Source organism: Oenanthe melanoleuca, chromosome Z, assembly GCF_029582105.1.
Source record: "Oenanthe melanoleuca isolate GR-GAL-2019-014 chromosome Z, OMel1.0, whole genome shotgun sequence".
NCBI classification, from domain to species: Eukaryota; Metazoa; Chordata; class Aves; order Passeriformes; family Muscicapidae; genus Oenanthe; species Oenanthe melanoleuca.
Genome location: NC_079362.1, coordinates 2464579 through 2482095, shown reverse-complemented (window position 1 = coordinate 2482095; position 17517 = coordinate 2464579). Strand labels below are relative to the sequence as shown.

Here is a 17517-nt window from a genome sequence, read left to right as displayed (position 1 = left end):
GCAGCATATATTTTAGAAAGATAAAAGTAAAACGAATCCACTGTGAGAAGTACCATAAAGAGCAGCAGAGGCTGAATGTGTCCGTGTGCAGCTTAGCAAAGTTTTTTATCCTTCTTCATCAAGTCTGGAATGGGCAAATGCAAGCAGTCTACAAAGCATATTGCATGTATCCCAGCTATGCAGGATGATTCTCTTTTTTATCTACCTAGACACACACACACACAAAAAAAAAAGTAATAAAAATCCAGATGAATATCCACTGGAATAACAGATTTGGATCTTCAGCTTCCTGGAAAATGCAATTGCTCTTTTTCATGTCTGCAGATTTGTCCTTGGGCAGGTGGACATTGAGAACCAGCCCAGAACTGGCAGTTCAGGAGATGTATCCCAAGCTCTGTGAATGAAAGCTGCATTCCACCAGGCTGCCAGCTTTCACAAGTCCTATAGCAACTGGAGACCACAAAATTGTGGCTTCTATGACTCACGGAGGACACAATTATGTCTGAAATTATACAATGGAGGAAAAATGTGCAAATAAACGCATGCAAGAGACCAGCTGAGTCTGAAGGCATGAAAAGAAGAGGAAAAGCACTGTCAGGAGAGGAATTAAATCACCTCTGCTTCTCTTGTAAGCATTCTTTTTATGCTTGGACTTCAGGATTTTGAAGGTCTTTTCCAGCCTCAAAGGCTCTATGATTGTGTGAGCTAAAGAAGTATGGATGTTTACCACGAGATGGTGCAAAAGCATAGAAAGTCCAAATTTACCCACAAGAGACTTGAACACCTTTGGCCACAAGAGAACGCATGAGAATATCCACCAGGTGTCAGACCAAGGAAAATGCGACTTTTTTTACTTATGAAAAAACAGCAAGAATAGGCAAACACTTTCAAAACGTAACTGTTTGCATGAAATGTCAGTGGTGCATCTTGGTTTAGTCTCCCCAAAGCATGGTGTCTTGGGGGATGTCATCCACCACCATCATACTTCTCACAGAAAACTATGTGTCAGCAGGGAAGAGTGCAAGAATTAGCTAATGTACTATTAAATAACCAAGCCCAGAGCATTTACTAGAGAAACAGCACTACCAAATTAATAATAATAAAAAAATAAATAAAAAATCAACAGTCGGAAACGTTCCCAGTGAGGATTTGCAGCAATGTAATTTGTATTACTGGGGCAATCAATCATTGGTACCAGATTAGTTAAATTCAGACGAATCAATACTAATTTTCACAACTTTCCAGAGAGGATTCCCTAGTAGTGGAATATGCACTATCCTGAAAGCCAAGAGTGCTTTTTATTTCTTGCCATTTTTTTTCTATCACTTCCTAATCAAGCTTTGCTCGCTTGTTTAGACACACACACATACACAGAAAGGAAAAAAAAAAAAAAAAAAAAAAAACAACGCAAAAGCAAAATCCTACGAACCAAAAAACCAAACTGGCAGAATTTGCCAGTTTCAGAGCAAGATCTGTTAAGTGAGGCACAATTTTCGTCCCTTCGTAGGGGTGGAACGCTGCCATCCTGCCTGGAGCCGCCGCCGGGGGTGGCCGAGCCCCACGCCCGGCCGAGGACTCGCCGATCCACGCGCCCGGCTGAGGACACCCCGAGCCCCAGACACGGCCGAGGACACCTCGAGGATACCCCGAGCCCCAGGCCCGGCCGAGTGCACCCCACACCCGGCCGATGACACCCCTATCTCCAGGACGGGCCGAGGACGCCTCACACCCCGCGCGTCCCCTCAGGCGGCGGCGGCGGCGGTGCCGCGGGGCCGGGGCTGCCCTGGCGGGGCGGGGCGGGGCGGCGCATGCGCGCCTGCCTTGTTTGTCACCGCGCTTATAAGGCGGGGCCGGCGGCGGCGCGGCAGCGCCTTTGTGGGGAGACGCCGCGTCGGCAGCAGCGCTGCCCGCGCCGGGCCGGGGCTCCCCGCCGCCCCCATGAGCCGCCTCTAGGGTCCGCGCCGCCGCACCCCTGCGCCCCAGGGGCTCGGGGTTAGTTGGTTTTGGGTTCCCCCTTCTTTTTTTTTTTTTTTTTTCTTTTTTTTTTTACAGTCTATTTTTGTACGCTTTGCTATAAAACCATGGTGCTGGGGAAGGTGAAGAGTCTGACGATAAGCTTTGACTGTCTAAATGACAGCAATGTCCCCGTGTACTCTAGCGGGGATACGGTCTCAGGAAGGGTCAGTCTAGAAGTAACTGGGGAAATTAGAGTGAAATCCCTTAAAATCCATGCGAGGGGGCACGCTAAAGTGCGTTGGACTGAATCGAGGAATGCTGGATCCAACACTGCCTATACACAGAACTACACCGAAGAAGTGGAATATTTCAACCATAAAGACATCCTGATCGGCCAAGAGAGAGGTAAGGCCTTAACTCTGCTGCTTTATTTTTTTAATGAGAAAAAAAATATAAATGCATCTTTGTATCACCGCGGTTTAGCCCTTTCTTTTTTAATGGGTACATTGGAGAGCAGGACGTGCCCGGGGTCGTGTCTTGGCGATGGAGTTACAGGAGATGCATTTGCAAAGTACCTGCAAGCAGGCGGACTCCTTTGAACTACTTGCCTTCCAGCATGGCCATTTATTAAGAAGTTTTTTTCCTAATGTTTTACCATTTTTTTCCCCCCTTCCTGGTTATACTTAGTAGGATTTCCCGTTCCGTGGGGAAAAACAGCTGTAAAATCACAGCCAGATGGACAGTGGACTTCATTGGCAGAATCCTTATAAAAAATCATGAAACACAGTGAAAGCATAAAAACCGTACTTTCTGACACGTGCGGGTTTCTGCTGGTGCTGTTGGGGTGCTAATACAACGAATTTTTCAGGATGGCTAATTATTGGCAGATAAAAGAGTCTCCCTGGCTTATTTTGACATATCACCACCCCACGTAATTTTTTTTTTTTTTTTCTCTTTTAGGTATTACTCTCACCCTGGCAAAAATCTTTTAATTTTCGTGGGCCGGCGCTACGCCCCGCTCGGCTTTGGGGGTCACCCCGATGTAAAGATGTGTCCGAAAAGCCCTTGATGGGGAGCAGAAGGAGGGGGAGGAGAGAGAGGGGGGAAGCGGTGTTGCGTAATGGGAGCATCTCTCCCAAAACTGGGGAGATGAGCCCCTCCTGCTCCCCACTGCCCACTGGAGCCGCCGCGGTCTCCCCACGTAGTGCAGACCCCTTCCCCGGAGGGGTGGAGGCGCGGGGGCCCGGGGGTTCTCTGTGTTTTTCATTTCTTTTTCCCCCCGAACTTCGCAGCCTTTGTTCGAAGCGGTTCAATCCTGTTTGGGACCGGCTCGGAGGAGGGGGGTGCGCCGCCCGCTCCGCGCAGATTGGCCGCACGCGTCAGGTGGTGGCGATGACTTAATTCCCCAGCGCAAGAAAATAATGTTAAAAACCGGTTATGTAATTTTTTTTGTGCTGTTTGTCCCCCCCCCCCCCCTTTTTTTTTTTCCCCTGATTATGCATCATATACTCTGCAGCGATGCGATATTTCTCGTTCTTTCCGGGGGAAAAAAAAAATGTAATTTTTGAACAACTCCGGGTAGCACATAGCCCGGCACACAGTATTCCCGAGCTCAACGCTGTAGCAGAGCTCCGGTCTTTCTTATTTTTTTCTTTTTTTTGGCTTCATGTCTCACACACACCGCGCTACCGAGGTGACTCGCGGCTCCCACCCGCCTCAGGAATCGCTCTCCCGAGCGTAACTTCCCGCACCTCCGTGGCCAGGGGAGCGTGCGGCCAAGCCGGAGCCGCGGCCGCGGCGGGGGCAGCACGCGTGGGAGCGGCCGGCACAGGGGCGCCGCGTTTCAATGAGCGCTGCCCCGCGGCCCGGCCGCGGTGAGGGCAGCACGCGTGGGAGCGGCCGGGACCGGGGCCTGGCGGAGCTGCCGCCGGCGGCCGCGTTTCAATGAGCGCCCCGAGCGCTGCCCCGCGGCCCGGCCGCGCCCCCCGCCGCCCCCTGATTGGCCGGCCGCCGTTTGTTGCCCTGTTGCTAAGGCGATGCCCGCCGCTGATTGGCGGGGCGCTGGCGGCGGGGGTGAGGGCGCAGGTTTCGGGTGAGGGCCGCTCCCCGAGGCGCTGGCGCGGCGCGGAGCCCCTCAGGGAGGGAGGGAGGGCGGACGCGCTGCCCTCTGTCACGTCCGTAGCGCCGCCGGTCCGGTCCCCTGAGGGCGGCCGGCGCTCGGTGCGGAGGCGCACGCCGCGTGTGTGAGGGCGGCGGGGCTGGCTGCGCTCCGGTTCAGGCCGGTCGGCTCCTGCTCCAGCCCGCGCTGATTGACAGCTCAGCACTTGTTTACCGCGGCGTGGCGGGACTGCTGAGCTGGCAGGAAGGGGGGGAGCGGGGCGGAGAGCGGCGCAGCCACCGCCGAAAGCACGCCTCCCCCCCCCCCCCCGAACAAAATTAAACAAAAATTAATACATCGTGTTTATTTAAAAAAAACAAAAAAAATCTCAACCGCAAACCAGCGGTATAGAAACCCACCCTCACGCCGGCACATTGTTTCGCTCTTTCGGCAGGTTTTTCTGACTTAGGTTGAGGAAGGTTGCGTGCTGAAGGTGCGTTTATTTCCACATCTGGCTGCCGGGAGATTTTGTTGTTATTTGCTTGTTTTGTTTATTTTATTTTTTTTTTTTTTAATTTTCGGTATTTGCACCGCAGGAGGTTGAGCATCGGCGTTCCTGTAGGACAATAGGAACTTAGAACCCTCCTGTGCGCCTCCATTAACGTTTCAGACCGTCACACACAAGCTGTTCCCTTTCACTTGGTCTCGCTGTATCCCCTTTTGTAATCCCAGCCCTTTTTATGAGCGAGGTGCTCAGTCATTTTTCACTAAACTTTTATTTTGACCGAGTCAGCGTTTTTCTGCTTTTATGTCACAATAAGCTGCAATTTTCTTGTGGCATTTGAAGCTGGACAAGGAATCATGGCCATAAACAAGGGTCAGCGTTCCTGGCATAAAAACATCTGTGTCTTCCTGTCTGAGCAAGGTCGAGTTAACGTATTGAAGAAAGAAAAAGTTTAGCTCTAGGTAGTATTAATTGGGCAGCTTGCCATTTCCTATGCCCCTGAATCTGTCTGGTTCTTTCTGGGCGGTGCTCATACACTCTTATTCCTTTCTCACAGGTTTTTTTTGCGTATGTGTGATTAATGTGTGGACACTGTTGCCAGGCAGGAGATACAAAGAAGCCAAATTTCTATATTTAATCTTAAGCTGCAGACTTGGTACTGTTAATGCTGGTAAAAAGCCAGGTCTGGTTCATTCTGACTAGCATTTGCAGTGGAAAGCAGCATGATTTCCTTTACAGACCGTGCATGGAGGCCTTGAAATGGCAGCAGTTGAAACTGTGTCTCTGTTCAGAGGCAGGATTATATTAAAACAAATTAACCTCTTTTCCCCTTTATGGCGAAGGTGGCAATCTAGCCTACCTTTCTGTCAGACAGAGCTGTCAATTGCAGAGTTGTCTGCATTCCAGCAGTTAACAACTAATGTACTGGAGATCCTTGTTTCTGGAGCATCACGTTATTTGAGTGTTGCAATGTGTGAGCAAAGTGCTTTTTTTTCTGGAAGAGAAGCCTATGCAAGGTACAGTATGTGTGCAGCTGGTTTAGCATGTTTGGTTTTTTTCTCTTTTAGATGATGACAATTCAGAAGAAGGCCTTCACACCATCCATTCAGGAAGGCATGAATATGCATTCAGCTTCGAGCTTCCACAAACGTAAGTACCCTCTCACAGTCCTCCACACAGGGCCCTGCTGCCCACCTGCCTGACCAAAACTCCTGCTGTGGGTGGAGGGGAAACCTTTTCAATGGTAGTAGGAATTGTGCTCCAACATCCAGTAGAGAACATAATCTCGTTAAACTGAAGAGGTTGCTTTTACACTGGTGTACCCATCCTTTTTCTTTTTCTTTTTTTTTTAAATATAATTTCCACTAAAAAGGAGCTCACTGCTGCCCAGTTGCTCACTTTCTTTTTACCAAGCCTTATTGACTTATTAGATATTCCAATCTATTACCCCTTCCCAAGGGGAGGGAGAGGAATTTAAATTGTCCTTGGAGTCCTGCAGAGTGTCTGAGGTACCTTCTAACTCAACCATTTACTGGAACTATGCAGAGCAGCAGAGCTAGGGATAAGAGCACAGTGGAAAATGAACCTTCTGCTGTAAAAGGCAAGTAGGAGTCATTAAAGTTTTGAAAGTTACTGAAAATATTGCAGTTTAAGCTCACTGTCTAGTATTAAGGTTGTTTATTAGAGGTGCAGATGACAAACACTTCTACAGCTTCAGAGTGAAGAGCACAGGACTTCTACACTGTTACAGTAAGATTTTCTGTGAAGATATCTGAACATGGAGAATTTAAAGGCAATTTAGCATTCTCTGAAAATCTCAAATGCAAGAACTATCTAGTAAGGCCAGTCCTGATATTTTCCCTTGAGTTTAAAGGGGCATATAAAAACACAAACAGCAAAAAACCAAACCCAAAACATTAGAAACATGAACATGAAATGCTTAGCTTGAAGTGAAACAGCCAGATAGCAAAATATCACAAGCATTGGTCAATTCATAGGTTCTTTTTAAGTGCCATGAAGGAATATCTGTGAACCCAGTTTTTAATAATACTGGAAAAAGAAAGGGTAATATTAAAAGGCTTAACTTTGATGTGGCCTACTTACTTGCAATTTTGTGTCCATAGAATACTTCCAAAACTTAGATAAACTTCAGAGCAACAGTGTAAAGATGTGCATCATTCTTACTGATTTTTCCCTCTACAGAATATGGGACAAAACAAAACACTGAAGGTGGATTAGAAAATCCTTTTAATTCCATTACTGGGAAAAAAACCTAAACATTTTAAATGTGCAAATATACAAGTCAAACCTGTAACTGAAAGAATAATTCTAGTAAAGCACTAGTACGGCTAGTATTATTCTCTGTGGAAAATATGGAAGTGTTACAAATACTTTATTTTAATGTATGCATAAAAATGTATTCAAAGTGTAGTAAAGTAGAAAAAAAGACTTTGATAAAAATAAAGATGAGTTACAGAAACTACTGTTAATTGGAAATAATTGAGCTATGAAGATACTTTATCTTTCATTTTGTACTACAGTAAAAAAGACTATGCTCACAGACCTGCAAAAACTACCTGCATCATCTTCCCTCCAGCTTCTAAAATAGACTTCCTTGATTTGATAAATTTCAGTCTTCATGATTTTATATGTATCTGTATATATAAACATATATGCATATATATGTACATTCTTAGGTATTATAAATGCTTTAATTTGTCTCATCAGAGTAGTGAAAGATTAGAAGGTACTCAAAATAGCCTCTCTTCAGAACTCCAAGTTGTAATATTTACTCTGCTTAAGGTGATCTTAACTACGGAAGTGCTGAGTTACAGCTAAAATTAGCCTCATGTTGAGCTACTGACCAAGTAAATGATACACAATGATTTACAAAATGCAATATTCGAGACTATAATTGGTTGATACTAATCGTAATTTTAAATTGATAGTCAAAAGGACATGCTTTACCCTAGATGTGGAAGTGACCTCTTAAGCTTAAAGGAAATCTGTGCTCTCCTGGCATTTTCTAGTACAATTCTTTAATTGACTCTTAAAATCTATGCAAAACTGTAAGAAGATAAATTGGAGATGATTTTTTCTCCCATCTTTAATCTTGAATTTTTCTGAGATACGCTTCATTAAGTACTGCAGCGCATTAAAAATGCAGTTCAGTATACTAATCACTGGATTGATCAATTGTATCATTATGAGGCAGAAGTACTTTACTCAGTTTTGACCTTTGTGTCCTGCACAGACCACTTGCTACCTCATTCGAAGGCAGACATGGCAGTGTGCGCTATTGGGTGAAAGCCGAATTGCATAGGCCTTGGTTTCTACCAGTAAAATTAAAGAAGGAATTTACAGTCTTTGAACATATAGATATCAACACTCCTTCATTACTGGTAAGAATTGACAGAATTGCTCCTTTTTTGTTTCTGGCATAAAAAAAAAAAAAAATGAAGTTTAATAACTTAAACAATACCTATATCTAATTTTATCCAATACATTACGTAATACTTATTTATATATATTATATATGTAATACTTAAATTTTTATTATACTTACATAAGAAAAATACTTAGTTGCAGCCAATTTTCTAAGTATTACATTAGTTCTGCAACTCTGTAAGTAATGGTATTTTGAAAGCTACATTTTCCTGTGCTTTGAGTTGCTTCACGTCTAAGAGATGTAAAATAATTTTGTCAATTTAAATTAATACTAAATTGTTAAGTGTGAGTAAGAAGGAAAATTTTGAGAACTGTTCCTTTTTGATTTTGAATAAAGAACAGTGAAACTTAAAAGAACTAGTGTGACAGGCTGCAAACTTAAAAATGCAAAGTAAATAATGTACTGGTGTGCATAATTGATAATTTTCATTTGGATAGTTTTCTACCAATGGGGAGAAATTATCACAATGCTCCATAATCGTTTTCTAAAATGTCACAACAATGTATCACAACTGCTTTCAATGCTGATTTGATTTCAATCAGGCCTGAAATTTCCATTCCCCCCACTCTTCTTAAAATTCACCCCCAGTGGAGAGGGGAAAAAAATCTCAAAATCCATTGAAACAGGTTTCTTGTGTGTATGGGTGAAAAAGCAGACCTGCAAGGAGACATTGGCCTTGCACAAATTCCATTAAAATCAAAAGACTCTCATTTGACTTTAATGGGCTTTGGATCAAGTCCTAAATCCTTGTGTCATGTAAAATAACAGGCTGTTTAATACAGGTGAAACAGGCTCATTTTGAAACAGGAAATAGCAGGAGTCAAGGTTACAATACTTCACTTTTGTTATTGTTTCTTAAATATTATACTGCATAGATATTCTAGTTTACTGGTAAATTAAAAGCTCTTCAACAATATGGTGGGATATGTAGGCTATAAAACCTTTCCTTAAACTGTGCTAAATTTATTTATGTAAAAAACCTGCTTAAGTGTAATTGTAGTATGAAGTGTAGTAAAAAAACAGTGTTAACAAGTATAGAATTAGAATAAAGCTTAAGAGTTTTCACAGTGCAATTTGTTTGAGGTTTCTCCCTCTAAAGAAAATAGATATGCTTATCAAAGTGCATAGAAAGTATATAACCAAAAATTTTTTGTGTGTTACTTTAGAACAGATTAAAATATTAATGGAGCACTCTATTAAATGGAAAATATTGTTCTTTTCTTGCAGTCACCCCAAGCAGGCACAAAAGAAAAAACTCTCTGTTGTTGGTTTTGTACCTCAGGCCCAATATCCTTAAGTGCCAAAATTGAAAGGAAGGGCTACACCCCAGGTACGTAACAGAAGTAATTATGGGAAATGCTTTTCCTTCCCTTTTGAAATGACAGTTTGTACTTAGCTGCTGTTATATAAAAGAAATACTTACACTATTCTTGCCATTTTGGTCTGCATTCATCTGTCTTACTATTTTAAACTACTTAATTTTGTTAATCTTGCATGTGTCTCCTTATTGTTAAAGGACATCTCCTGTTAGTGGGCCTGTGTATTTTTCTGTTAGGTTTACCTCAGGGAGATCTTACTCCTGCTACCATGAGTGGATGTTTATTCAAAGTGTGTAGCATTGCTAGCAGGGTCTGGTGCCTTACAACAATACACATGGCAATTTGTTTCAGTATGTGGCAGTTTGCTTCAGTTGCCTTGCAAATACGTAGAAAAAAATGAAATTTTTGCTCTATTTCAGGTGAATCAATTCAGATCTTTGCTGAGATTGAGAACTGCTCTTCCCGTGTGGTGGTGCCAAAGGCAGCCATTTACCAAACACAGGCATTTTATGCCAAAGGGAAAATGAAAGAAGTCAAACAGCTTGTTGCCAACCTGCGTGGGGAATCCTTGTCATCTGGGAAAACAGAAACCTGGAATGGCAAACAGTTGAAGATTCCACCTGTTTCTCCTTCAATCCTTGACTGTAGTATAATCCGTGTGGAGTATTCACTGATGGTATGTTGGGTTGTTTCATTGGAGCATGAGTAATTTTCCATGTTTCCTTGCAAATTGTTAACAAAGCATTGTGAACAATTAACTAGTTACAAAAGAAATACATAGCTTGGCTTCAGATGTCCTGGCAAGAATTTTATTAAGTAAATTCAGTTTAAATCTTGCGTGTGCTAAGCGAATGTGTTACGAGTACATGACATTTCCATGTGAGGACTTTTAAGAATACAAAGCTGCCTTTAATTTGGAGGGCTTTTTGTCTCTATAGGGACATTGGCTCTGAAATTAACAAAATGAAACTTCAGTTGCTTGTGAAAAATTGCATAGCTGGAGATTTTAGTCTAATAATTATGAAGTGCTCGTATAAGCTTATTTTTCATCTATACCTCTTCGTTGTTGCTTAGGTATATGTGGATATTCCTGGCGCCATGGATTTATTCCTTAATTTACCACTGGTCATTGGCACCATTCCTCTACACCCGTTTGGTAGCAGAACATCAAGTGTAAGCAGCCAGTGTAGCATGAATATGAATTGGCTTGGTCTGACGCTGCCCGAAAGACCAGAAGGTAACCTGACAAAACAAGTCTGTTTTGATTTTTATGTGCTTTATTCATTGCTGTCATGCAGACAGACACAAATTACATCCTTCATAATAAGGTCCATAGAAAATCCCTTGTGGATGTTTCCTTGCTACCTGCTTGCTCTGTAGAAGAATGGAGTTCCCCTCTTTGCCTTCCTCTCTCAGGTGTACAGGCAGTAGAATCCAGCTGCTTGGAAGCTGGTGCAAGTGAAAGCACAGAATGCCACTGTACCTGGGCAGAATTAATTCTGCCTCAAGTATCTCAACTATATCCTTGGTTTTAAGGGAGTGTAACCTGCCAGAATGACAATTAAGGTGTCCTTTATAATCATCAGCCAACACTTTGTGGAAAGAGAATGTAATTCATTTCAGTAGGAATCTCTTCTGTCAAAGGAGAAACTGTAGCATCTTCCTTCTTTTTGTGTACATAAACATCTGGGGGTTTTAATGTACAAATGATGGAGTCCAGAGGAATGCAATGACTGACTGTAACAGAAATTCAGTACTCTCAGTATGCTTTAAATTTGAAGGTAACAAGCCACAATGAACAATAGTCAGTCTGCTCTTGGATTTGGGCATAGTTTTAAAATTATAGCAGTCTACCCTCTTTTTTGTGTTCACTAACTGTGGAAAAATCATGAAAGTAATTGATCTGCTTGCTGGTGCATTTTACAGTATTAAAGTTTAATATTTATCATCTTATATGTTTTGACATGCATAAGAACTTGTTGTTCGAACTGCGTGTGCCTTTTCCCTGCAGCACCTCCCAGCTATGCAGAAGTGGTGACAGAGGAACAGCGACAGTCCAGCCTTGCACCCTTAGGTGCTTGTGATGACTTTGAGAGAGCACTTCCAGGACCACTGTTTGCCTACATCCAAGAGTTTCGTTTTCTGCCTCCACCCCTCTATTCAGAAGTAGGTACCACAAAATAAAATTATGAGTGTACTGTGTGGAATAAATGTTGAAGTAAATGTAAGAAACTGTTTCTACTTTATGAAAACCAGCACAAATAAAGAAAAATTTTAAAAAAAAGGGGGGAAAAGGTAACTTAGAGTTAGCAGAGCGCAGGTAAATAGCATCAGATATTTTCCAGGATTCTTCACTATTCTAATGTTTCATAGAGATTCTGAAATGGTTTTGCACCCTCTGGGCAACTTACTAAAGTTACATTGCATTATATATGTAATGTGTGACATTAGTGAATACCAATATTTTGAGTCTGTAGGTGCACAACAAATTATTTTTCACCCGTAGTTTCTAAAAGTACTCTGTATTTTTAGTGTTTTGTGTGTATGAGAATTTCCATGCAGAGAAGATACAAAGGCATACTTCCTGGCTCAGGTTTCTCTAAATGCTTAGTTCAGACATTTCTGTCTGCTAGTTTAGTTCTGTGAGAGTCACTCAATAACAAACACAAGTTTAGGCTTCGAAAGCTTCAATAGCCATGTTTACATTTTTCAGGGAAAAGCAGCGTACAGGACAAAATAGAATAGTGTCCTTTGCCTAAATCTCGCTGGATCCACCCACTCTTGGTTTTTTTTCTTTCCCTCTTGAAACACTTAATCTGCTAGTGAGTGAGTGAGATGTTTTTTATTTCTTGTTTGAGGACTCTTCTGTAACATAAACCTACAATACTCAGGGCCTTTTCATTTTAGGTACTCTAGATATTAGAAATAAGCTTTTCTGTTGTTGTAAAAATGTCTTTTTGAAATTACTGACCAAACTATATAGTGTCCTCTTAAATTACACTTCTATCATGTTTTGAAGACCTAAGTTAGAAACCATGTCCTTCACCTCCACCTCCTTCCTTTTGTTGAAAGGGAGAAGAGGGGTGGGTGGAACACATGAACTTTTGAAACATTTTATGGGGTTTTTCAGGATTCATTGCTTACAAATTAAGTAGAAGAACTTTTTGCTAATAATTTTGTGCCTTTTTAAGTAAAATGTCCTGTGGAATCAATTCAGTATTTTAAGTTAAATGTTAAGTTATCAGTCAGGTTGTCTTCTTACTATGCAATAAATAGTTTGGAACACTTGTGCTAAGGAAATATTTTTTTCAGATTTTTACTACATCCTTGTACTTATCTTTAAGCTACTATCAACCTGTAGTTTAAAATGTTTCACTATACTTAGTAATTTTCAATTCAGAGTTTTATGTAGTTTCTAGAGATTCTTCAGTTACTTGAGTAACTTTTGGATTGGGAATATCATTTATCTCTGACTGTCTTGGACATAAAAAAAAATTAGGGTTTGGATTGGTTTATATTCTAGCAATCAGTTCTAAAAATACCTTGGGTTGTTGTGTTTTTTTCCTCTTTTGTTTAGATTGATCCAAACCCAGATCAACCCACAGACGACAGACCATCTTGCCCTTCTCGTTGAAGGAATCCATAAGAAGCTGACTTAACTTGGGTTTGGAATCATACCTCCCGTGTTGAAGGTCAAGGCGTCATAGTGGAGAAGACACTTTCAAAGAAAGTGGGTTTGCTCTTGCCTGTGTGGTGAATAAATGAAAACAACCTGTGATCATGCTTTGAAGCCTACAGTAACATTGTAGGACTGCTCCACATGCTTGAAGAACTGAGCTTTCCCCCCCTCCCTCTTAAATACTGGCACATACTAGGAGCAGCCTTACTAACCTACAGTGATGTGTGTCCAAACACTCAAACCACATTAAGAGAGGTTTGGCTTCCTCTTATGATTTGGAAATTTGCACATGCTTATTGCTTACATGGTGCGGTTCAGTGTCACTACAGCTTTTTCTCATTTACGCCGGACAGTTGTTACCCCTTTCTTATTTCTTGTGGTCCGCACAATAAGGAGCAAAAGAAAGCTTTGACAAAAAAGAAAGAAACAAACAAAAAACCCAACAGCAACAGACTTTGACAAATGCACTGACTTCTTCTTTTTTTTTCTTTTTTTTTTTTTTTTTTAATTTAATGTAGCCTGGACTTTACCTGCATATGCACATGCTCAGAATTGTCCTAGTAGGCTGATCATGTATCACCTCTTCAGCTTGGATCCTATTGTGGATTTATTTACAAACATCAAATGCCTTCAAGCCAATCCTTCTTGCTGTATGTTTTGCAGCCTACTGTAGTAGATAAGCAACAGATATGGGGATAGGGTGGGAGGGTGAAGAATTAATAGAAAGAAACTAATAGACTTCATCAAGATTGTATACTTTCTTGATTTCTTTTAAGAATTTGTTGCCTTTCTACTATTATCGCAAAGCAGCATTTTGTTACAGACTGCCTAAAAATCACTTAATCTCAGGTGAATTCATCACTTGCCAAACTGTTGGAATGCTATTTGGTTTTTTACGTTGCACTGTTGAGTTAGTTCTTTTTTTGTTTTGTGTTTGTGTTTTGTTTTTGTTCTTTACTTGAGAGGGAGATCTGGAATAGGGACATACGCAAAAGTTACAAAACCCACCTCATTCCCATTTCTCTTTCCACTTTAATAAATAAAGTGTTCAAGTTGTGAAGCTCTAAAAAAAAGGCATAAATGAAAGCAGCACCAGCAGACACCATATGTTCCTCCAAACATTTCTAAAAGGAAGTGGTCATACACTGTCTGGAATTCGCAGATCAATATCTCAAGTAGTAGGGATAGAAAGGGAGAGTAAATTTATTTTTATATATAGCTACTTAATCACCAAAAAATTTATGTGTGATGAGTGTAGTAGAAAGTATATTTCAAACTGCAGGAAAAGCTTCTTCTATGCTAAGAGCTCGGTTTGTGCACTTTGTATTACCTTCAGGGTTTATGATACTGTATAAGATTAGAAGTATAATTAAAGTGGGAAAGATCAGTGTTACCAGCCATACTTAAATATGAGTTAGCTGGAACTGCTTTGATGACTGCATCTTTTGTGGCACTCTCAAGAGCTTTAAAACAAACAGAACACTGAATTATACCATGAATCCATATAGAATGCAAGAAACTGTGTGGAAAGAGCACTTGCCCTTGAGTGTGCCCCAGGAAAAAGAGTGCAATGGAGCTATTACCTGTGCTAACAAATACCAGTGCTGCTTGCATGATAGGTATGTACAATGAAAGTCAACTTTGCTCTTTAGAAACTATGGAACACAGATCACTGACAAAGGGACACGTTCTGGTCTTGATTATTTGAACAAATCAAGACCTAATCTGTCAAATACCTGTCTCCTTGTGCAATAAAAAAGCTCGGAAGAGAGTGGGAGAGGAGCAGCTGGTGTTTCTGCATGGTGCTCATTTTTAAAAACCTCTGCCTTGTTTTTAAGGCTTCATAAATGCGACAAAATAGGCTTTTCCATAAGTGGCCTTTATGAGAACATGAAAGATCATTCATGTTTCAAAAATGACAACAGGGTGATAAAATACAAATGAGTCGCGTTTTAAGTGATTCAGTTAAAAGGCTTGGGCTTTGAGCGGGAATATTGGCAAGAAGGAGATTGGATGATGTTACTAGGCCAATTTTGTGGATGTCCCTTCCCTCTGCCTTCTCCAACCAGACAATTTTTAAAGCTGATGGGATCGTTGGTGTAAAAGGGCATTTGGTGGTTTTACTTTTTTTTTCCTTTCTTGTTATTTTTACAGACTAGGGAACAATTGCTGATATACATAGCATTAAAGTACCACAATACAATGGAAAATTGCATATGAGGCAGGATTGACCAATATCATAGTAATTGACTTTGCATCACAGCTTTTGTGATTAGAATTAAAGATTATATAAACTTGTCAAATAAAGACTTCCGGTTTTAATTACATTGTTACTCAGAGGCATTACTCTTCCATAAATGTTGGTCAATTCTCAGCATTATAAAACTTGAGGTTCACAGTTTTAGCCCAGTATTTGATAGAAAATTCTGATCTGAATTAGGAAAAAGTAAGTAAAATCCAAACATTAGAGAAACAAAGTGCAATATTAAATGTTTGCTTTATAGATTATATTCTATGGCTGTTTGTACTTTTTTTTTTGTTTGTTTTTTTTTAGTTTTGGTGCTGAATATGTCCTTGTAGACTCTTGTTTTAAGAAAACAATATGTGGAAAACAGTTTAATTTTTCCTATTGCTCTTCCTTGTGGAAAATAAAGTTTTGTAAAAAAAAAAGCTTTTAAATACTTTATCTATGCATAAAATAAACACAAGCATCCCATAATACTAAGTGGAGGAATACTTGGGAACTTAGTGCAAGAAAACATAGATAAAATAGAGGAGAAAAAAAAATAAAGCTATTTCTAGCACTCTACCACTGAGTACTACAGGAGTCTAGTTTTGGGATCCTGTCCCTTTTGTTTACAAGCAATGAGCTCATGGGAAGTCCCAGATGGGAAATGACTTTTTATCACGTTACAGCTGCAGTGACCTTGTTTTAAGGTGTCTGGTCTTTTCCCTGAGGAGGTGACACAGATTTTGGAGGGGGGATAGGATGAAATCAGGGAGTGACTTCAGAGGTCTGTTTTGCAGAAGGAACTTCGATATGAAGTTGGCTTGGGGTCTAGAAGGTGTGCTTTGCTGTTCCCTTGGAGGTAAGGAGATGTCAAAACGTCCCCCTGTGCCCTGTGCAGTGTTGCTGCCTTTCCCTGCTGTGCCAGCAGCATGTCCTGCATGGGCAGAATGGACTGCCATCGTCCTTCAGGACCAGCATGTAATTTGAGCAGTGGGAAGATCAGGGGCTCGAGTGGCAGCCAGCCCTGTGTGCCTGTTGGTGTTTGGGGTATTGGGCCACGATGTTCCCACAGTACTGTATCTTCAGTGATGCAGCTGCCTTGATCCAACACCCTACATAATATAAACAATGGGACCTCCCTCTCTGAAACACAGCATTTCAGATTAATTTTGAGTTTGTTTTTGGTGAAGAAGACAGATGGACTTAGACTTGACTCCTTATTAATAACGTTGTTAATGTTGCCTTAATTCAGGTTAAAACCAATAAGAAACGTGAAGGTTGTTACTCTGCCAATCTGCTTGGAGATCTGTTAGTGTTTAACCTCTCCCAGCAGTAAAGAAGGACTGCAGCTTCTTGCTAACTGCCCCACCAGTGGGTTGGGGAAGAGAGTGTAAAAGTCAAGTGAGAAGACTCATGGTTTGAGATAAACACAGTTTAATAAAGCAAAAGCCACAGACACAAAGCAAACCAAGGAATTCATTCCCTGTTTCCAGTGGACAGTTTTGTGTTCAGCCATCTCCAGGAAAGCAGGACTCCATCATGCCTTAATGGTGACTTGGGAAGACAAACTCCTTCACTCTGAATATCCTCCTGCTTCCTTCTTCCCCCAGCTTTGTATGCTGAGCTTGAACACCCTATGTTGTAGAATATCCCTGGGGATATTCAACTGGGGATCAGCTGTCCCAGCTGTGGCCCCTCCTAACTCCTTATCTACCCCTGCCCACTCACTGAGGGAGTGATTCAAGAAGCAGAACAGGCCTGGGTGCCTTGTGAGCTCTGCCCAGCAGTAACTACATCTATGTGTTGTCAGTGCTGCTTTCTGTGCAAATCTGAAACACATCCCCATAATAGCTGCTGTGACAGAAATTAACTACCCCAGTCAAAACCAGAACAAGCTCCTTCATAGATAAGTGGCTATACATATATATATATATATACATATTTTAAATTTTTTTTTTAATACCTGCGCAACCCTTCCTAGGGATTTCTAATGCTACATGACAGAGTTATAATTTAAATAAGCCCCATTAAAAGGACACTTCTCTAGCAGTTCTGTGCAACATCTCGAAAACCTACCAGCACCTCTACCTAACAAAACTAGCTGTATTGTCAGAGTTTTTATACATCTGGAAGTTACCAAAGTTTTATTATTTGAGACCTTGAGCATTTTTAAATGCGGATGTTTATTTCTTAATATAAATAGTATAAATGTAAATATATAAATATATAGAAAATGCTGTTACACCAGAGTGTAAAACTAATGTCCCTTCCACATCAGGCAT

The 17517-nt window shown here is 41.2% G+C and overlaps 1 protein-coding gene across 1 annotated transcript; it reads left to right on the top strand.

Moving 5' to 3' along the window:
• The first annotated feature begins 1841 nt into the window (after nt 1–1841).
• ARRDC3 (arrestin domain containing 3) lies at nt 1842–13458 on the top strand. The gene is made up of 8 exons (XM_056513704.1): nt 1842–2361; nt 5627–5708; nt 7813–7960; nt 9235–9337; nt 9746–10002; nt 10401–10563; nt 11338–11492; nt 12904–13458. Exons 1-8 carry the CDS (start codon nt 2082–2084, stop codon nt 12958–12960), a joined length of 1245 nt encoding a protein of 414 aa, XP_056369679.1. The 5' UTR covers nt 1842–2081; the 3' UTR covers nt 12961–13458.
• The last annotated feature ends 4059 nt before the right edge of the window (nt 13459–17517 follow it).

What these genes read in the sequence shown, in the direction of transcription:
- ARRDC3 (XM_056513704.1), top strand. Translation starts at nt 2,082, where the DNA reads ATGGTGCTGGGGAAGGTGAAGAGTCTGACGATAAGCTTTGACTGTCTA. An exon ending in AGCTTCGAGCTTCCACAAAC is followed by an intron (nt 5,709 to 7,812) that starts GTAAGTACCCTC and finishes TGTCCTGCACAG; the next exon opens with ACCACTTGCTACCTCATTCG. An exon ending in AAGGAAGGGCTACACCCCAG is followed by an intron (nt 9,338 to 9,745) that starts GTACGTAACAGA and finishes GCTCTATTTCAG; the next exon opens with GTGAATCAATTCAGATCTTT.